Source organism: Mustela nigripes, chromosome 8 (genome assembly GCF_022355385.1).
Source record: "Mustela nigripes isolate SB6536 chromosome 8, MUSNIG.SB6536, whole genome shotgun sequence".
NCBI lineage: Eukaryota > Metazoa > Chordata > Mammalia > Carnivora > Mustelidae > Mustela > Mustela nigripes.
The window spans coordinates 45,287,608-45,310,740 of NC_081564.1; the positions used below are offsets into that span (position 1 = coordinate 45,287,608).

The window sequence follows — 23,133 nt, forward strand, 5'->3', positions numbered from 1 at the left end:
TAACACTAGGGGTCACTAATTACTTAGAAAAACCTGGAGGTCCCTCACAAAATTTTGGAAGATTTATATTCCAAAGAACAAGAATGTAAAGTGCTTTAACAAACCAAATCCTTTTTCAACTCATTCTAGTTATTAAATCACAGAATCTCACTACCATATTTTAAATTATATTCATGTTAAAGATCACACCAGAACAAGATAATTGAATTCTTTTCATGAGCACAATTAGAAAATTAAACTTTCTGCAAAATTCAATCATGCTCAAATATTAAACACACAAATTTTTAAAGTTTCCTGTGTGAAGTACCAATTTAGCTTCAGCTAAATTTTCTAATACAAGAGATAATATGATACATATGATAATGCTCAAATCAAACTAAAGCCTAATTTAGCATAGTCTCATGCTTGAAGTTCAAGAATCCAGCAGAAACGGACAATATGTGAAGAACCAAGTACAGACAAATGAGCTGGTCTGATACAGGTATTCAGAGATGGGCAGAAAGACGTGTGGTATGCTGGTCAAAAATACAAAAACTGAAATGTGTTAATTCCTTGAAAGCAAGATTAACACAATCTAGTAGTAAAGACATGAATGACAGTAACTACAAGGCAGAAGATAAAAGAAAATGATGTAATATGCTCAGGAAATCTGGAAAAGCATAGCTTTCTTCTAGCTGCAGCAAGTCAGAAAAGAATTTATGGAGACAGCATCTGAGCTGCACGGTCAAGAATGTCATCTCACCCCCATGGTCCAGAGAACTTGCCTACACAGAACAAAAACAAGTAGGGAAGGGCTATGAAGGGAAAGAGCAAGTAGTTCGTGTAAGGATCAGGCAAATTAAGCCATTTGCAGCTCATTTCTGCAATCCCATAAAGTATAACAATTTACCCACTACTTTTATTTTTTATCATAAAAGATACATGTTTCTTAGCTTTAGCAAGACTCTGTATCTGATTCACAAGTATTAACATATGAGTAGATAGACTGTAATGATGTAAAACACATTAAATCCAACATGCTTATTAAGCACATACTTACAAGGTTCATTCATGGTAATTTACACAATCAGTTAAATCTCAGAATGGTAAGTGTGAAATAATATAATGAATTTACTGACTTGTGATAAATGCACATAAATCTTATTATAGGATTTTAAAATAATCTTTAGGGATATTAAACTATGGTCAGTAATCAAATAAACCCTATATCATACATCGTTCACATAGTTCAAATCATTCAAATAAGTGGAAAAAAAATCAGGAAAAGGGGTAAAGCAATTTTTGTCTAGGGTGCTGTGAAGAGATCAGAGAACTGTCATTCTGAAAAAGGAGTGTAAAACTGAACAAAACTAATCATTCCACGGTGCTGGGTGTTCAATAAAGACAAACAACAAATTGAAAGGCATATCCAACAGAACTAGGATATCAGGGCAGCTCAGCAGCTATCGTTAGCCTTGAAACAGCAGGTTATTCCCATCCCTCACCCACCCCCAACTCCTAATACCATCACATTGAGAGGACAGGATTTCAACACATGAATTTTAGGGGGACACAGTCAGTTTAACAGAAACCATGCAAGAACATTAAAACAATTTTTTAAAAAAGAGGAGAGCTATCAGCAGGGCTGGCATATTCCAGATTTCATAGATGAAAACCGGACCAATTAATAAAAAAAAAAAAAGAAAAAAGAAAGCAGACGAGTCAAAACTGAGTTGCTAAATGCATTATAAAAAATGTCCAGTTGTAAATAAAAACTTGTCAGACATGCAAAGAAACAAAACATCCATAATGATAAAACTGCAGATAATAGAAATGGACTGTCAGTGGGCCTGTATGTTAAATTTAGCAGATAAAGAGTACAAAGCTGCTATTATAAATATGCTTTAAAACTTTAATATCCAGAGAAAATTAAAATTTTACACTAAAGAATATTTGTGTAACACAAAAGAAGGCAGTAAAGGAGGAACAAAAGGACAGAAAACCTGAGACCTATAGAAAACAAATACAAAATCAAGGATGTAAATCACAAATTATTAATTAGGTGTGAACAGACTAAACATTAAACCAAAAGGCAGAATTGTCAGACTAGATAAAAACACACAATTGAAGATGTGGCCAACAGATACATGAAAAGATGCTCAATATCACTCATCATCAGGGAAATGCAAATAGAAGTCACAATAAGGTATATTCTCACATCCGTTAGAACAGCTAAAATAAACAGGACAAGAAATAAGTGTTGGCGAGGATGTAGAGAAAAGGGAAGCCCCATGCACTCACTGTTGGTAGTTATGTAAATTGGTACAGCCACTGTGGAAAACATTAAGGAGGTAGCTCAAAAAATTAAAAATAGGAATACCAAGTGATCCAATAATTCCACTATTGGGCATTTATCCAGGGAAAATAAAAACACTAATTTGAAAAGAGGTAGCCTTATGTTTACTGCAGCGTTCTTCACAGGAGTCAAGACATGAAAGCAATGTAAGCATTCATCAACAGATGAATGGATAAGGCAGAGGTCTCTCATGCACACACCAACACGCATGCGCGTGCATGGAGAATTACATAGCTATAAAAAAGGACGCAATCATGCCATTTGCGACAACATGGGTGGACCTAGAGGGTATTATGTTAAGTGAAATAAGTCAGACTGAGAAAGACAAATACGCTATGACTTCACTTGTAAGTGGAGTCTATAAAAAATGAATGAACTCCCTGATAGGAGGAAGTGGTGATGCAACATGGGGTCTTAAGTGGGTAGGAGAAGAATAAATGAAACAAGATGGGATTGGGAGGGAGACAAACCATAAGTGACTCTTAATCTCACAAAACAAACTGAGGGTTGCTGGGGGGAGGGGGTTTGGGAGAAGGGGGTGGGATTATGGACATTGGGGAGGGTATGTGCTTTGGTGAGTGCTGTGAAGTGTGTAAACCTGGCGATTCACAGACCTGTACCCCTGGGGATAAAAATATATGTTTATAAAAAATTAAAAATTAAAAAAAATGAATGAAAAAGCAGAATCAAAACTATAAATACAGAGAACTAATGATTACCAGCAGAGAAGGGACTGGGAAGGGTAAAATGGGTGAAGTGGAGAGGGAGATACATGCCTCCAGTTATGGAATGAGTAAGTCACTGGAATATAAAGAGCATAAAGGAATACAGTCAATGATATTCTAATAGGGATGTAATGGGACAGATGGTAGCCTCACTTGCAGTGAACATAGTGTAAGGTATAAACTTGTCAAATCACTGAGTTGTCCACCTGAAACTCATGTAACATTGTGTCAACTTTACTTAAAACAAAACAAATAAACCTTCACACAATTGAAATATATGCTGTCCACAAGAGATAGACTTTATATTCAAAGCTAGAAGTTGAAAATAAATGTATAGGGGCGCCTGGGTGGCTCAGCTGGTTAAGTAACGGTCTTCAGCTCAGGTCATGATCTTAGAGTCCCCGGATCAAGTCCCACATCATGCTTCTTCCTCAGAAGGGCATCTGTTTCTCCCTCTGACTCTCCCCCTTCTCATGCTCACTCTCTCATCTTCTCTCTTAAATATTCTTTTTTAAAATTTTGTTTAAAATAAAGTATAAAAGATATATAATGCAACCAATAGCCATAAAACAGCTAGACTAGCTATATTATCACAAAACAGAATGAACTTTATAACAAGTAATATTACTAAAAGTAAAAACATTTTGTAATGACAAAAAAAGTTTATAAATGAGGAAGATATATGCTATGTAATATATTCCATATAACCCCAATACAAATGGATATGGGCCTAACAGGGTCCCAAGATTCATAAAGCAAAAACTTACAAAATTGAAACTAAACAATTCCAGAATTATAACTAGACTTCAATATCACATGTTTGATATCTAATAAAACAAACAGAAAGTCAGTTAAGTATAAATGATTTGAACAACCTTATCAACTCACTCAATGGACATTTATAGAACAGAATATACAGCTTTTTCAAGCACTCAAAAGAACATTCTCCTTGATATATCAAATGCTATACCACAAGTTAATTCCTAATAAGTTTATTATTTTAGGTAGTGGAGAGGGAGAGGGTAGGCTCCATGTCCAGCACGGAGCCCAACACAGGGCTGGAACCCACCACCCTGAGATCGAGACCTGAGCTGAAATCGTAAGTCAGACACTTAACTGACTGAACCACCAATGCACCTCCCCATAAGTGTTAAAAGAATTTCATATTCTTCAATAAATAATTCAAAGTATGTTATCTGATCATAAGAGAAATAAGAAATCAATGGAAATAAATTTGGAAAAATTTCTTAAAATTGTTGGCCAAATATGTGGCAGACACACTTCTAAATAACCCTTACTTCCCTACGGGTCAAAGAAGAAATCCTAAAATGTCAGAAAATATCTTAAAATGAAAAAACACAAATGTCAAAATGTATTACTGTGTATACAGCTAAACGAAAGTTTCTAGCTTTAAATGCCCATACTAGAAAAGAACAAAGGACTCAAATCAATAGGCTAAGCCTTCATTTTAAGGGAAAAAAAAAAAACAGAAAATTAGAAAGCAGAGAAGAGAAATAAGATCAGAACAGCAATTAATGAAATAAACAGAAAAAGAATACCAATAAAATCATACATCAGCTCTTAAAGAGCAACAAAATTGATAAATCTTTAGCCAAACTAACCAAGACAAAAAGATTACATAAATTGGCCAGAACAAATGAAATAGGGGCTATCATTACCAACCCTACAGATATGAAGATCACAGGAGAATGTTATTAATAACTTTATGCCAAGAAATTAGACAACTTAGGTGAAATGGAAAAATATCCAGAAAGACAAAACAACCAAAGTAGACTCAGGAAGAAAGAGAAAATCAGAACAGACCTACATAAAATAAATTGTTTAAATAATTTAAAATCTTCCCCCACAGAAAGCCCAAGCATAGATGGTTTACCTGGTGAATTCTATCAAAGATTTAAAGAAGTAATAATACCAAACCTTCACAAACTACTTCAGAAAACAGGAGAATAGTTTCCAACTCATTCTGTAAGGCCAGTACCACTCTGTTATTAAAGTCAAATAAACTTTTGTACTTGAGTTTGTACTCCAGGAAACAAAACTATAAAGCAGTATCGCTCATGAATACAGACCCAAAAAATCGTTAACAAAACATTAACAAACAGAATCCAGAAACACCTAAAAACAATTATCCAATATCAAGTGGAATTTACACAGGAATGCTTAATATCCCCAAATCAATTAATGCAATATACCATATTAATAGATTAAGGATGATCATCTCAAAAGACAGGGGACTAGCATCTGACATCCATTCATAGAAACTTTCAACCAACTAGAAATAGAATAACACTTCCTCAACCTAATAAAGAACATTGAAGAGAAACCCACAAACACCATACTTATTGGTAAAATACTAAATACTATTCCCCTAGGATCAAAAAACAAGAATTTCTGCTCTCACCATGTTTACTCAACAGTATACTAGGTTCTAGTAAAATAAAGAACAGGGGGGAAAGAATCCAGATTGGAAAGGAAGAAGTAAATTTGTCTTCAGATGATATAATCCAGTGTTATAGAAAATCCTAAGAAATTTACAAAACCTACTAGAATAATGAACAAGTTCAGCACAGGATACAGATCACAGGATACAGATCAACAGCAAAAGATCAACTTGTCTTTCTATATAGTTGCAGCAAGAAATCAGAAAAGGAAATTTAAAAAAATTTTCATTCAAAATATAATAAAAATTCAATGCCTAGAAATACATTTAACAAGAGTAGAAGATCTGTATGTTGAAAACATCAAAACATTGCCAGGAGTAATTAAAGATTTAAATAAATAAAGGCACAGGATTTCATATTCATGGATTGGAAGACTCAATATTGTAAAAGTGGACATTCTTCCAAAAAGGATCTACAGATTCTAGACAACACAATGTCAGTCAAAATGCTAATAGGCGTTTCTGTAGAATTTAACATGACCCTAAAATTTATATAGAAAATACAAACTTTTCAAAAAAATATTTATTGGGGGGTGCAGTTTGCAGAGAGAATCTCGAGCAGACTGCACCCTGAGTACAGAGCTCAGTGCCGGGCCGGCTCTCATGGCCCTGAGATCACCATCTGAGCCAAAACCAACAGTCAGACACAACCAGCTGAGCTACCAGGTGCCCCTGGAAATACAAACTTTTGACTTCAAATAGCCAGGATAATTTAAATCACAGTTGGGAAACTCAGACCACCCAATATCAAAACTTAATTATGACGTTACTGTGATAAAGGCAGTATAGTACTGATGAAACAATACAGATCAAAGGAACACAACAGAAAGTTTAGAAATTTATGGTTAATTCATTTCAACAAGGGTGCTAAGACAAAGCAGTGGGAAAAGAGTCCTTCCAGTAAACAGTGAAAAGATTAAAAATGGGACACAGCCATAAACTGGAATGTTATCCAACCATAAAAAGGAAAAAATTACTGATACATGGATGCTATAGCATGGACTTCAACAGTATCACACTAAATTAAAGAAGCCAGACACAGAAGTTTGTATTATTTCATTTGCAATAAATTTCTAGAAAAGACAAACATCCTAGAGAAAGAAAGCCCATCAGTGGTATCCTGAGGCATGGGAGAACAGCAGAGAATGAACAAACAGGCATGAGGAAGCTTTCTAAGCTGATGGAAATATTCTAAAACTGGATTGTCAGAGCTATGTAACTCTGTAAATGTACCAAGAATCACTGAAATGTGCACTTACCATAGGTGCGTTTTATGCAACATAAAATTGTACCTCAATGAAGTGGGTTTTTTGTTTTTGTTTTTTTAAAGAAACAATCAGGAGTTTCCCCATCCTTAGAGGACAGGAGCAGGGACTGAAGGAGCTCCTATCAGGATGCTGGAAGTACCTGACCTCATTGTTCATTCTAAGAGCTTGTGGCCTTTTGACCCAGAGTGCTGGTTTATGTATTTCTTGTGTCCCCCAGTTGCGATTCATAGGCTCATAAAAAACATGAGACCACTCTTACAAATATTCCAGTTGCAAACACTGAACATGGAATATATTCACCTTTCGTCCCGTGAAGGCAGCTCGATGAAGTGGAGTGTCTCCCATGTCGTTCAATACATTCACTTCTGCACCAGCCTGACAAACGTGAAAACTTTAGACATCTTTCACATGTCAAAAAATATACAAAAGTGAAAAAAAATTCCTTTAAAAGATACTAAATATTTTTTTTTAATTTATTTTTAAGTAATCTCAATACCCCGTGGACCTCGAACTTACAACCCCAAGATCAAGAGTTGCATGCTCTACTGAATGAAGTAGTCAGGCACCCCAAAACATATTAAATATTTCAAAATTAAAATGTTAGTATTCATTGGTTGTCACTACTAAAATTCAATTCAATTCCTAGATAAACAGTAAGGCCTTCTGAAAGGTAAAAGTCTACCTGATACATTAGAAGAGTAAAAAGATATTTTCCTTCAAAAATCTATAGACCTTCACTCTACTTTAAAAACCCTCACTGAAAAAAATGAATGAAATACTGAATTTTCTCCAATTTAATAAGCTTTCAATAAAGAAAAAGATCCCACTATTTAAACATACAGCCCAATTTTAAGACACAAAACACAATTTTTGAAATATCAATGTGAAAAATTATCATGGAATTGAAAAATGTAAGATCTTAAATCATGTGGTGCTCATTAAGAGATTCTAGCATCATTTTTTAATTATTTAGGACGTTTGGTTATTTTTTCAACTATTACATTAAAAACTAGTATCTTCGCATTAATTCATACATGCACTTTTGTAATTTTCAAGAGTCAATAGGAAAATCAAATGATTAAAAAAATAGAATTTTAATTGACCAGATTAACCTAATTCATGTACTTAGCAAAGAAAAATTAAGTGTGTTAGTGTTAAATAAGCCATTATGGTTAGTCAGCTTTTCTAAGACTTTCATAATTTCCATAACAGCAATATTTATTTTATTAATTTAAAAATTAAAGCTCTAAATATACCTTTAGCAGATCCTGGACCACTTGTCTATGTCCAAAATAGCATGCCAGATGAAGAGGAGTCCAACCTAAATTAGACTTACTTCTTCCTAAAAATGGAAAAATATAAGGCATTTTTGTTATTTAGGTAATTTTATAATAAAATTTCTCTTTACCAAGGTACTCCCATACACTGGTCAATCTCCCCTTCGCATCGCACTGCTGATGAATGAGAGGCAAGAGACAGGACACAGTAACGATGTAATAAGTATAACATTACTATATTATAATTAGAATCCACAAGACCCAATTCTGATGCCACCTTTCTAACTCGATGTCCTTATCCTTAGAAGGGTGGAGGGAGAGATCATGGTTCCATTCAAAGTAGATGATCTCTAGCTGGCTCCAGGGTTCTGAGCCTCTAACCATCTCACCATCATGTAGCAAAGGTCTGGTTCTCTCAGCACAGTATTTCATGAAAAGCACCTGTGCCATGATAGGAGGGTGGACGGAAAGAGGGAATTAAGGAATCTTTTCTGCCGCATTTGGAAAGCGGTTAGCTCTGCAAACAGGGACAGAAGATGGAGTTCTGATTCCAGATAAAATATCAAGTAACGAGGATCTGGGTTACCAGAGTGGTAGAGTCCAACTAGATAACAAGAACCAAAGTTGAGAGCAACAAAATGTTGGACCCTTGCTGGGAGAGGTACAGAATAACTGAGTGCTACAAAAACGTACTATACAGGGGCGCCTGGGTGGCTCAGTGGGTTAAAGCCTCTGCCTTCGGCTCAGGTCATGATCCCAGAGTCCTGGGATCGAGCCCCACATCTGGCTCTCTGCTCAGCAGGAATCCTGCTTCCTCCTCTCTCTCTCTCTGCCTGCCTCTGCCTATTTGTGATCTCTGTCAAATAAATAAAATATTTTTTTAAAAAAAGTACTATGCAGTTCAATTAAGAAAAACAAACAGAGCACTATAGCCTGGAGCTGAGATGGCTCCAAAAGGTTATCAAAATCCCGAAGCAGGCTGAAGAGCATGCAGCCTCTCAAATTCCAAAGCCCAGCACCCCAGAGGGTCTACCAAAGCCCAGGAGCAGGCTGCCCACGAGGGGCCACTCCTCCAGAGGAGCTAGACGTTTAATGGCTGCCCTCACCTCCTGGATTTCAGATTTTGAGCCAACAGAAACCCCAGGCACCAGGCTCAGTGCAACAAGCCTCTGACGCTCCCTGAAGGGCTGCTGCCACCAACAGTGTCCTGTGATTGTTTGCCACTTACCCAAAAACCCACAACTATTTCTTCTAAAATGTATGCCCTCTGGAACTTGTAAGTAATTTCAGAATCAATAAATTCGAGAACCACAGTCTTTTTCATGGAATGTTCTTTTACCTTCTGTCCTTAACTGAAACCTACTCCTCCTGATGAGAAGGACTCTCCTTTATCCCTCAGGCGGAGCCTCCCAGATAATTCCCACACCCCCACTGGTCCTCACCCAACAGAAGCCATATGAACTTCCCCCAAAAAACCAAATGTGGTCTCTAGTCAAGGACTCCACTCACACTACAACACCTCTTTTGAAATTTCTGCATTAAACCTCAAGCACCTTGCTACCATCTACCAACCTCCCACCGCCTCGCCCTCACCAAGTAATTCCAGGAAACAGTCTTTTTCCCCATGCAAGCTGTGCCACTGTCCTTGGGGTGCCTACTATTTATTTGGTCACCTGGCCTCTTGGTTTCTCAGCTTCCCTCCTTTCCCACAAACTTTGCCTCTGTTCGATGTTCCATGCCCAGTCCCAGGGCTAGAGCCTGGAAGTCATCATCACTTCTGAGCTCACAAACTACCCACTTTCCAGCTTGTTCACACAGATCTCCTCCAGCCCTGTTCAACTGAATCAGCCCTTCATTCTTTAACCATGTCTCATGTATGTAAACACCTCCGTCTTTACTTTCTTCAAGAAGTCGAGCATTTTGATTTCTCACACTTCTTTGCCAATCCCCTCCATAACTCTGTTGCAGTAGCCTACAAAAACCCCAAAGCCTGATAAGCACACTAGCTTGATTTTTCTGTAACATAGCCAGGCTGCTGAACAGTGGTGGAAGAAAAATAACAGAACCCTGTGGACTCATGGCAGCTTAACTCAGGATCCCCACTTCAGCTCGGCTCTAGACCCTGCTTGGCAATCCTTCTTACACTACCCTATTCAGGTGTCTCTCCTACATTCTACAACACGCACTTCAAGTTGCCCCTGTTCTCCTCAAGCCTCTTACCCAAACACCTCCCCTGAACAAAGGGCCTCAGTCTCTCAGCTACACAATGAGAAGAAAGGCTTTCGTGCAATCCCCAGGGCTTCCTGGTGCCAGATCTACCACCACACCACTATCTGCAGGCATTCTTCCACCCTTCCCTTCTGATGCCTAAGACTAAGCCAGCTCCTGTGTCCTGGATTCCACCCCCTTCTTCTCAGGCTTTCTTCTCTTTTATTATCCACCTCTCCCTCTTCACTTACGAGTAAGGAGGAAGTAAACACTCTGGTCTCTTCCGTCTTACAAGCAAGAGCAACCAAAGCCTCTCTGATCCCATTCTCTGCCCTCCTCGCTCTTTCCTCCCGCTCTGCCTGCGCTTCCTCTCTCCACCCCTTCATTCCTGTCAACCCTCCAGTCCCCATGGCAGTCCCCTAGGTTCATCTTCCACCATGTCATTCAAATGGGCCTCGAGTTTTAATCCACAAACGCTGTCACTGATTCCCAGGGGCACTTTTCAGCTGCCATAGCACTGTGTCACTGGACAGCGCTGGACAGCATGGACCCACATACCTTCCAGGCTGCCAAAGCCTTGCTATAGGATATAGAAACCTAATAGGATTTCTCTCTGCTTCTCTCCTTCGCCACTTCTCTCAGGATCCTTTGCAAGCTCCACTGTCCAACAACTCCTTCATTACTGGTATCTCCAATAATGAGATCTCCTGGCCCTTTTCCACTGATTTTACTGTTAATGTACTACTGACTTCAAAATCCCTATTTCCCTTTCCAACTCATTACTAAACACCTCCATTTGGTTGCTCAAAAAGTGCAAAGCTGAGCTCACCTGTCATTTTATATATATACTGTTAACCCCTGAACTGTGTGGGTCCACTGACATACAGATTTTAGTCGACAAACACTTTAAATGTACTTTCCTTATGATTTTCTCTCCTCTAGCTTACTTTTTTATAAGAATACAGTACGTAAAACATATGTTAATTGACTATTATCAGTGAGGCTTCTGGGCAAAAGTAGGCTATTGGCAATTAAGTTTTTGGGGAGTCAAAGTTCTGTGTGCATTTTTTACTGTGCAGGGGGTTGATGCCCCTTTACCCTGTGTTGTTCAAGGGTCAGCTGTACACACTAAAACTACCCCTCCCCCCCACATCTATTTTCACAATGGATTGTCCTCATTTACCTTGTTTCTGAAATCAGACATAAACAACACTTTGGCCCCTTTTCTCTTTTTTCACCCCCCACATTCAGTTAGTCCTATTGATTCTACCTCAAAAATGTTAATTATATCTACTTGTTGCCATTCCCATTGCTTCCACTCCCAGTTAACCCATAACGGTCCTCCTTAAGTTACAGTTAAGTTAAGTAACAGCTTCTGAACTGGTCTCCTCACATAGAGTGTTTATAGGGAAGATTCTGGACCAAGAAATCAGAATTTCCAAAATCCTACATTAAAATACTTCATCTTCTATACTCTTTACTACTTACCATGGATATCTAAAAAGTTTTGTACCCCTATCCTAGAAATACTGGCCTTAACCTTCAACTGCAGGTCAGGACTACCTTCTCTCACTTTCAACTTGGCATCGGTAATTCCTCCCAACCAATAACATCTCTGTTGACTGTTAAGCTTTAATTCTTGAAGAACTATAGTACATCATTTTCTCAATTTCTCAGGGTTTGGAAAAACAAATCAGATAGAAAAGAAATCCTAGAAATGCCTAGCACAGGTGATCCCCATGGGGAAACACTACTCACGCCCCATCCCACCCCTCCCTACTCACTCCCTTCAAGGAACTGGTGTGCCATTCCTCTACATAAATCCTTTAAACTGCCCTTAAGACAAAGTCTGACAGGTGTAACAATGAAATTTTGAATAAGCATTCACATCTGCTTCATAGTTTTACATTTCCAAATAGACAACTTTCCATCAATTAGCCTGAAATAACCATAGGTGAGGGTGCGAAAGGTAGGTAATAAAGTGTTATTAGGACTTTCAAATGCCAAGAGTGTTTTTAGCTTTCAAAATAGCATCCCAGATAAAGATTAAGAACTGGTCTTTGTTGAAGGACCAGAAGGATTTTTAGAATTCCTTTAGCATACCAAAAACCAACTCATATGTTCTGGAAAACTCAGAACATAGTTTCCTCCCTGTTGCAAAGATAGTAATTGTTCCCCACTATGGGTGAAGCCAGAAAGTTTGTGCCCCTAGGACAGGAGAAGAATGTGATACAGCAGAATAAAATATGCATCTGGGACAGAAGACTGGGCGAAAGACACAAATGCAGAGACATGGCATTCCTGCTCATGAGCCCGGAGAGGGAGATAAATTGAGAGAACACTAAGAACAAGCAAGTAGCATCTGGGATGGCAGGAAAAGATCCCCTAACAGCCACCTATCCTAGCACCCACCTACAAGGCAGCCACAAAGTGAAAGCCAGGGACCACCACTTATATGACAAACAGAGACATGAGTTTGACTTTGTCCCCAAGTTCAACTACAAAGCTTAAGGAGCATTAGGAACAAAAGGGTCACTGAGGAACCAAAGGCTATAGACACAAAACAAGGCTCATCTTTACATTTTTTTTTTTAAGATTGTATTTATTTATTTGACAGAGAAAGATCACAAGTAGGCAGAGAGGCAGGCAGAGAGAGAAGGGGGTGGGGGAAGCAGGCTTTCTGCTGAGCAGAGAGCCTGATGTGAGACTTGATCCCAGGACTCCGAGATCATGACCCAAGCCGACGGCAGAGGCTTAACCCACTGAGCCACCCAGGCACTCTCATCTTTATATTTAAACGTCACCTTAGGGGAGATGGGGCAAGAAGAGTTGAGAGGCTCTGGAAGACCATTTATCAAAAAGCAATTGAGCTTGAGGTACTCAAAGACTAATATTAACTCTTCCATATTCCAAGAATGAGAAGGTGCTTGTGAAATACCAGTCATTTTAGAAAATAAATTCTATTTCTCTGCACACCTGAGTGCAATATTTACAACCTTGCTACACAAGATGCATTAAGATTTGGGTGTTGCTTATCTAACTTTATCCCTTACCCCGCAGGCCCTTGCCACCTAGACTGCCTCTCACCTCAGGACCTTGGCATACGCTAGATCTTCTCCCTTGAACACTTCTTCTATTTTCACCTGTTAGTCCTTATAGGAGGACAAAGCGAGAATCATCCCAGTAGACCAACGAGCCGCCCCCAGTCCTTATAAATTATACTTTTTATATACTTCTTAAAGATTGCCTTTGAAACATTTCCTCTAAGAAGTTAATCCTTCTAGTTCCAGTTTCATACCTCTCCAATGGGATCTCATGACACCCTGGGGTTCCATATTCTGATACATACTGTGTAGGACAGACTGGTCTGATCGGTTAATACACTACACTAGTCTTAGTGAGGGCAAGGATTCTACTAACACCACCTACAACGTACTGCACAGGACTCTGGGCGTATAGTAAACACTCAGACCTGCTGCTTTAACTATAATACCCTATTGTAGCATGCAACTTATAATTAATAAAATTGTCATGAATCCTAAACCTTAAGACTAGATCTCAATTTCTCTGACTTAGGGACGACTATGAGAGAACTTTTATACACTCTTATGAAGGTTCTTTCTAGAATATGGGATGAGAATTTATTTCTAGCAAGATTAAAACAGTGCTTAAAAGAAATGACAAGAGTCATGAATACTCACAAGAAAAAGCTAAAAAGTTCACTGAAAGCTTACCTTTGCAATTAATGTCAGCAATTACTTCATTTCTCTCCATGGTTTCTAATAACTGTCTGACTTCTTCAACGTTGCCATTTCTGGCATGATGGAGAAGATGTTGTTCTGCTTCACTGTTCATTTCTAGATTGAAAAATATTGCTATTATCTAATAGCATAATGTGCATTTGGATACTATCTGGTAATAGAAAAAGGGAAAAAAATCATGTTTATTTTGTAGCTAATAAGTCAAACACAAGAACTGACTAAAGGAATCAGTTGCAGGGCCAGAAGTTGACCCTGAGATTCCTTTGCCCTTTCTACTATTGAAAAAAATGCACTAGACATTCAGTTAAGTTTCTTAATCTCTCAAATCCTCAGTTTCCTCAACTCCAAATGACCTCATGAGCTGCTAAAACATTGTATTATAGACATATATTTTGCAAATAGTTATTACAACAAAAAACTAGACATAAAATTAAAATGTGGCCATTACTATAAAAACATCCTAAGGCTGAAGTATAAATTAACACATTCAAAACCTGTGCAAAATATCCTGGATAGAAAAAATTAATTTATAAATATCTAGGAATGACCATACTTACCATTCCTTTGTTTTCTCTCTCATATTTTACCAAGCCTCAAACCAAATGTAGAAGACTACAACCCAAATTAAAGCATTTGTCAAGACATTATGAACAGCAATTCACTGAATGTAATTGCTTTCTAAAAATAAATGCAAATAAATCAATTTTTTTTTTTTGCCTACAAGATTAGCAAAAATAAAAGCTTATATACTTGAAAGTAATGTAACACTGCAAGTCAATAATACCTCAATTAAAAAAAGAAGATTAAACATGCCCAATGCTGTCATGGATAGAAAATGTGCATTCTAGCAAAGTGCTAATATGAATATAAATGCATATATGTCACAGGGGGGTTCTAATTGGTCAATATCAAGTAAATTTCAAAATACACATACACCTGTGGACGATTCTGCTAAGATGGCAGAGTACGAAACACCAGGACTCCGTTTCCCCACCCAGACAATAATTGCACTGGCAGAATCTGCCCAATGCAACTATTCTGGAACCCTGGGATCTACTAAAGGCTTACAACCATCAAGGAAAGCTTGGAAGATAAATTGTGGTTAATTTATGTCATTTTCAGCCCTTATCAAGGCAGCAGCTACCCATCTCCTGTGGTACATGTGTTCTTGGAGCAGGTTGCAGGAGTCAGAGTGAACAAAAAGACCCCTATACACCAAACACTGGAGAGCTGGGCTCTGATTATTGCTGCTTCTGATCACAGAGACACAAAGAGGCAAGTAGCCATTGCTGATGCAGCATCTCTCACTGCTTGCGGCAAGCCCCTCCAGTGGGTGGAACTTCCAGAGGATTTAAAGGGCCAGCACTCTTTGTTTTCTCCCTTCATTTTTCTATTTCTTCCCTTTAAAAGCCAGACACTGAGGACAAGGACATTCAGGGATGCCTAGGTGGCTCAGTCAGTTGCAGATCTGCCTCCTGCTCAGGTCATGCTCCCAGCATCCTGGGATCAAGCCCCACTTCAGGTTCCTTGCTCAGCAGGGCATCTGCTTCTTCCTCCCTCCCTCCACCCAGCCCCTTCCCCCTTCTCATGTGTTTACTCTCGCTCTCTCTCTATAAATAAAATCTTTAAAAAAATATTGACTAGGACATTCAAAAACAACTGCACATATGGGGAAAACTAGAACATAACTGCTCATGACCACCAAAGGCTCAGCAAAGATCTGAGAAGACCTTAAGTTTAAAACTCAGGCTAACCCTCAGCACAGAGACACCCCACAATAATCCAAAACACAACAACAAATTAGAAAACCTTGGAGAAGGGGAATTTGCTATCTAGAGTTACTACATTATTAAATTCAGATGTCCAGTTTTCAACAATGAAAAAAGTTACACGGTATACCAAGAAACAGGAGAGCAGAGCCCATTCAAAGGGGAAAACAAATCAATAGAAACTGTCTCTGAAGATCTGATGGCAAATATACTAGACAAGGATATCAAAAAGAATTCAAAGATCTAAAGAAAAATATGGAGAAAATAAAAATTTATAAACAAGATGAAAATATGAATAAAAAATTAGAAACCCAAAAGGAAACAAAGAAATTCTTGAGCTGAAAAGTACAACAAACGAAAAATTCACTTGAGGGATTCAAAGGCAGATTTGAACAAGCAGAAGACTCAGTGAACCTGAAAGATAGGGCAATGGAAATTATTGAGTCTGAGAACAGAAAGAGACCAAAATCTAAACAAAGCGTAAGTGAATTGTAGGACACCAAAACACAATCAACATGCATCATGGAAGTCCTAGAAGAGGTAGAACAAGGGATAAAGTATTTGGAGAACTAATAGCTGAATACTTGCTAACTTTGATAAAAGACATCCGAGAAGGTCAATGAACTCCAAGTAAGGTGAACTCAAAGAGACACACTATATAATCTAATTTTCAAGAGAGAAAATCTTGACAGAAGAGAGAAGCTGAGTCATCAGATGCAGGGTAGGATTATCAGCAGATTTCTCATTGGAAATTTTGGAGGACAGACTGCAGTGGGCAAATACATTTAAACCATGAAAAGAAAATGTTCAGCCAAGAACGCTACATCTGGCAAACTGCCTTTCAAAAGTGAGAGAGAAATTAAGACATTCCCAGAAAAAAAAAAAAAAAAAAAAGCTTAGAGAGTTTATTACCACTAGACCTGCCTTTTAAGAAATGCTCAAGAGACTCCTGCAAGGTAAAATAAAGGCACACTAGACAATAACTCAAGGCTATATAGATAAACAACTTGATAAAGGCAAATACATGTGCAATTACACCTACTATTATTATAATAATGGTTTATAGCTATAATTTTTGTTTTCTACCTGATTTAAGAGCAATACATTTAAAGAAAAAAAAATACTGGTTTAAAAGCTAGTATTATTATAACTTTAGTTTATAACTCCAAATCTTGTTTTCTATGTCATTTAAGAGACTAGCAATTTAAAAGAATTATTAGTTTATATTTCGGGTATACAGCATATAAAGATATAGTTTTGTGACCTCAGTAACCAAAAAGGGTTAGAACAGAGCATAAAGGAGCAAGAATTTTGTGTGTATTATTTAAGTGACGCTAATATAAATTCAAATTAGTGCTAAAACTTCAGGGTGTTAAGTGTAATCCCTGGGTAATTCCCCCCAAATAGCTATAAATACACAAAAAAGGAAATAAACATTTCAGTACAAAAAAACCGCTAAACATAAAAGAGAACAATAATGCAGTAAATGAGGGACCAAAAAAAAAAAAAAAAAAAAAGCTATAAGGCATATAGAAAATAGCAAAATGACAGAAGTCCCTCCTTATCAGTAATTATTTTAAATGTAAATGTATTAAACTCTCCAGCCAAAAGACAGAGATTGGCAGAATGGATAAAAACACATGATCCAACTACATGCTATCTATAGGAGATGTACTTTAGATTCAAAGAGAGAAACGGACTGAATGTTAAAGGATAGAGCTACTTCTTGCGAACACTAATCAAAACAGAAGTGATTAATGTCAGACACAATAAACTCAAAATCACAGGAAGTTCCAAGAGACAAAGAAAGACATTATATATTAATAAAAGATTTAATACAGCAAGAAGGAAGTAATTACAAACACCCTGTTAGGTCCCCCAATAATGGGTCCACTGGTCAGAGGAGCGAGACTGATATAAAGCTAAGATGAAGCAAAGCTTTATTTCTCACCAAGCATCAAGAATCAAACTGATCGTCAAACAGACTGATCGGGGCCACCCCTTACAGAGAGGGTGACCCCTCCCTGCCGCACAGACTAACTTTTATAGAGCAAAGGCCATATGGTTGGGCCTGGCCAAACACAGGTGGCGAATGAGATTGTAACACACAGAGAAAGCTGCACAGTCATGCTAGGTGACACATAAGTGACCAACTGAATTACAATTTACCTAATAGTAGACTTTTGAACTAGCCTATCACCTTGGTGAGAATTGGTGCCCAAAAGGCAGGGCCCACACTCCTTGGTAGTTAGGGAGACAGTATAAACGCTTTACTGATTGGATGTCTCCACCTGACCCGACTCATTCCTGCATTTGTCCTGTTATCTCTACCTGACCTGACCCACTCTTGTATTTGGGCTTTGTTACCTGGGACTGGTTTCCCGGACTTGCTTTTAAATAAGTTCCGGGGGGTTGGGGGGGGGGGGGGGGGGCAGGGTCAATTTAAGTTTTACTGCATAAACAAAATGGCTGTTCACCGAGGTGTGGCCACTCTGGCTAAATAGGCCCTTACAACCCAATGACAGAGCAAAATTTAAGAAACAAAAACAATTTAAGAAATGCTAATAGTAATAGTTGGAAACTTCAATACCCCACTCATAATAATGGATAGGACCACACTAGACAGAAGGAAACAGAGGAGTTAACACAATAAACCAAATCTAGCAAACATTTACAGAACACTACCTGACAAGAGCATATACATTTCTCTCAAGTATCTTTCCAGGACCGACCACATGTTAGGCCACAGATTAAGTCTCAGTAGGGATGATGATAGGAATTACTGAAGGAAAAGGGGAAAATTTGCAACATGGTGGAAATGAAACATACTTTTAAATAACCAACAGATCAAAAAACAAATCACAAAGGAAACTGGAAGACATTAGCGATAAATAAAAATGAAAACTCAAAACACTTATCAGACACAGCAAAAGCAATGTTAAGAGGGGAAATGTACAGCTAAGAATGCTTACATTGAAAAACAAGAAAGGCTTCAAAACAACCAACTAACTTCGCAAATTAAGACATTAGAAAAAAAACCAAAACCTAAAGCTAGAAAAAAATACTAAAGATAAGAGCAGAAAGCAACAAAATAGAGAATAGAAAAACAGAAAAAAATTCAATGAAACCAGACATTGGTTCTTCCAAATGATCAATAAAACTGACAAACATTTAGCTGGACTAAGGAAAAAAGAGAAGAATCAGATTACCAGAATCAGAAATAATAAGGACATTATTACCGACCCTAAAAAACAGAAAGCATTTTAAGAGTATGGTGAACAATTGTGTACCAACAAATCAGATAACCTAGATGAAACGGACATATTCCTACAAACACAAAACCTACCAAGACTAAATCATGAAGAAATGGGAACTCTGATACACAACTAGTAAACTAGATACACAACTAGTAAAGAGATCAAGCAGTGCCTGGGTGGCTCAGTTGGTTAACGGTCAGCCTTCAGCTCAGGTCATGATCTCAGGGTCCTGGGATCTAGCCCCATGTTGTGTCCCCCTGCCCCAGGAGGTGCCTCTCTCTCTCTCTCCCTCCCTCTGCCACTCCCCCTGCTTGTGCTCTCACTTGCACTCACTCTCTCAAATAAATAAAATTAAAATCTTAAAAAAAAAAAAAAAAATCAAAATCTTCCACAGAAAATCTTCCTGAACTTGACTGCTTTACTGGAGAATGATACTAATCCTTCTCAATTTTTTCTAAAAAATTCAAAGAGGAAAGAATACTTTGTAACTCATCCATGAGGCACCATCACACTAATACCAAAGACAGACAAAGATAAAAGAAAAACAGACTGATATCCCTTATGAACACTGATGGAAAAATTCTCAATGAAATACTAGCAAAACTGAATTCAGCAGTGTATTAAAGGAATATATACCATGACCCAGTGGGATTTATTCCTGAAATGCAAGAATAGTTCAACATATGAAAATTGATCAATGCAATACACTACATTAACAGAATAAAAAAAAAATACATAATCCTCTCAAGTGATGCAAATAACATATTTAACAAAATTCAACACCTTGCATGATTAAAAAAAAAATCCAAAGAGCTACAAATAAAAGGAAACTATTTTAATGTAATAAAAGCCATCTGTAAAAAACCCACAGAAAACATCATACTCAAAGATGAAAGAGGGAAAGCTTTTCCTCCAAGATTAGGAACAAGGAGAGGATGACCACTTTCACCAGTTTTAGTCAACATAATATTGGGCATTCTAGCAGATAATTTAGATAAGAAATAAAAAGCATCCAAACTGGGAAAAAAGCAGTAAAATTATTGGTTTGTTGAGGATATTTACAAAAAACCATTAAGATTCAACCCAAAAAAGCTCTTAGAAATAACCAGTTTAGGAAAGTGTTAGGATACAAGATCAACATAAAAATCAGTTGCATTCCTATACACTAGTAATAAATCATCTGAAAAGGGAATTACAAAAATAATTCAATTTATAATACTATCAAAAAGAATTAACCAAAAAGATGAAATACTTATACAATAAAAATTACAAAATATTGAGAAATGAAAGACACAAATAAATGGAAACACATCCCATATTCACAGATTAGAAGACTCAACATTATTAAAATGTCAGTCCTATGGAAAGAAATCTAGACATTCTTTCAATGCCTATCGAAATCCCAATAATGTTTTTTGTAGAAAGAGAAAAACCCATCCTAAAACTGTAAAATTTCAGGGGACTCTAAATAGCCAAAACAATCTTGAAAAAGGAGAACAATGTTGGAGGATTCATACTTGCCAATTTCAAACTTATTACAAAGCTACCATAATCAAACATTGTGGTACAGGCATGAAGACATACAAAACAATGGAATAGAACAGGGAAGTCAGAAATAAATCCTTGTATATATGCTCAAATGAATTTTTTAATTTTTTTAAAGGATTTTTACTTATTTGACAGAGTAGGCGGAGAGAGAGGAGGAAGTAGGCTCCCTGCTGAGCAAAAAGCGAGATGTGGGGCTAGATCCCAGGACTCTGGGATCATGACCTGAGCTGAAAGCAGAGGCTTTAAAGCACTGAGCCACCCAGGCGCCCCTCAAATGAATTTTCATAAGAGTGTCAAGATAATTCAATGAGTAAAGGACAGTCATCAACAAATGGTGCTGGGGAAACTGAAAATCCACATGGAAAAGAATAAAGCTGAACCTTTACCCAACATAGTATTCAAAAACTAACTCAAACTAGATCAAAGATCTAAATGTAAGACTTAATACAAAACTCTGGAAAACACAGGGCAAAAACCTCACTGGATTTGGCAATGATTTCTTGGATAGAACAAGGGCATGGGTAACAAAAGAAAAAATAGACAAAGTGGACATCATGAAAATTTTAAAATTCTGTGCATCAAAAGACACTATCAGAGTTAGAAGACAAGTACAAAATTAGAGAATATTTGCAGTCTATGGCCATACCACCCTGAACGCGCCTGATCTCATCTGATCTCGGAAGCTAAGCAGGGTCCGGCCTGGTTAGTACTTGGATGGGAGAAAATACTTGCAAATCATGCAACTGATAAGGGATTAAATCCAAAATATACAGAGAACGTCTAGAACTCAAAACCCAATTCAAGGGGCACCTGGCTGGCTCAGTTGGTTAAGCATTTGCTTTCTGCTCAGGTCATGATCCTGGGGTTCTGGGGGTCCTAAAATACAGCCCCACGACGGGCTCCCTGCTCAGCAGAGCATCTGCTTCTCCCTCTGCCCCTCCCCTCACTCATGCTTCCATGCGAGTGCGCGCTCTCTCTCTCTTTCTCTCTCTCTCAAATTAAAATCTTTAAAAACAAATCCCAGTTAAAACAACAACAGGGGCGCCTGGGTGGCTCAGGGGGTTGGGCCTCTGCCTTAGGCTTGGGTCATGATCTCAGGGTCCTGGAATCAAGCCCCGCAGCCGGCTCTCTGCTCAGCAGGGAGCCTACTTCCCCCTCTCTCTCTGTCTCTCTGCCTACCTGTGATCTCCCTCTGTCAAATAAATAAAATCTTTAAAAAACAACAACAACAATAGCAACGACAAAAACACGAAGTTTAGATATTTCTCCAAAGAAAATATGCAAATGGCTGGGGCCCCCAAACGGTTCAGCTTGGGGTTAAGCACCTGCCTTCAGCTCAAGTCCTGATTGGACTCACCACTCAGCAGAAGTCTGCCTCTCTCTAATAAAATCTTTTAAAAAAAGAAAATATGCAAATGACCAATAAAGACACAAAAAGACGGTCCACATCACTGATCATTAGGAAAATGCAAATTAAAACTACAATGGGTATCACCTCACACCCATTAAGAAGGCTACTATGGAAAAAAAAGCAGAAAGCAAGTATTGTCAAGGATGTGAAAAAATTAGAATCCTATGCACGGTTGGTAGGAATGTAAAATGGTACTGCCACTGTGTAAAAAATATTAGGGATTTCTCAAAAAATTAAAAATAGAATTACCATATGATCTGGCAATTCCACTTCTGGATATATACCTGAAAGAACTAAAAGTGAGGTCTTGAAGTATTTGTATAGCTATGTTCATGGCTGCATTATTCACAAAAGCTAAAACATGAAAGCAACACAAGTGTCCAATGGCAGATGAATGGTAAAGCAAAATATGGTATATACTTTTCAGTGTTTAAAAAGGGAGAAATTTCTGCAATATGCTAAGACATAGATTAACTATGAGGACATTATGCTAAGTGAAATAAGCTAGTCACAGAAAGACAAATACTGTATGATTCCATTTCTATGGGGTACTTAGAGCACTGTAGTCAAAATCAGAGAAAGAAAGTGGAATGGTGGTTGCCAGGGACTTCGGGGAGAGGAGAATGGGGAGTTATTTATTGGGTATAGAATTTCAATTTTATAAGAAAAATTTTAAAGCTGGATGGTGGTGACGGTAGGACACACTATTAATGTATTTAATACCACTGAGGTATACGTAGACATTTCTTTTTATTTTTTTTTTTAAGATTTTATTTATTTATTTGACAGAGAGAGAGCACAAGTAGACAGACAGGCAGAGAGAGAGAGAGAGGAAAGCAGGCTCTCCGCTCAGCAGAGAGCCCGATGCGGGACTCGATCCCAGGACCCTGAGATCATGACCTGAGCCGAAGGCAGCGGCTTAACCCACTGAGCCACCCAGGCGCCCTACATAGACATTTCTAAGATGGTAATTATCTTATGCATATTTTATAATTTATAAAATAAAAAAATACACATATGCCATTTACTCTCCCAGGGAAACTCTACTTCTAGGAATTTATCTTATAAAAATACTTATAGAAGATTATTTTGTAAGCATGTTCACAAGGATTG

At 37.8% G+C, this 23,133-nt stretch overlaps 1 protein-coding gene across 1 annotated transcript in view; it reads right to left on the minus strand.

Annotated features, from left to right (window-relative positions):
• OSBPL1A (oxysterol binding protein like 1A) overlaps window positions 1-23,133 on the minus strand; it is a 225,060-nt gene that overhangs the window by 192,548 nt on the left and 9,379 nt on the right. Inside the window, exons 2-4 of the mRNA XM_059409375.1 lie at window positions 14,009-14,131; window positions 8,046-8,131; window positions 7,090-7,164 (exon numbers count right to left, since the gene is read on the minus strand). Of these exons, the coding sequence (XP_059265358.1) occupies window positions 7,090-7,164; window positions 8,046-8,131; window positions 14,009-14,129 (282 nt within the window). The 5' untranslated portion in view covers window positions 14,130-14,131. The remainder of the gene's footprint in view (window positions 1-7,089; window positions 7,165-8,045; window positions 8,132-14,008; window positions 14,132-23,133) is intronic.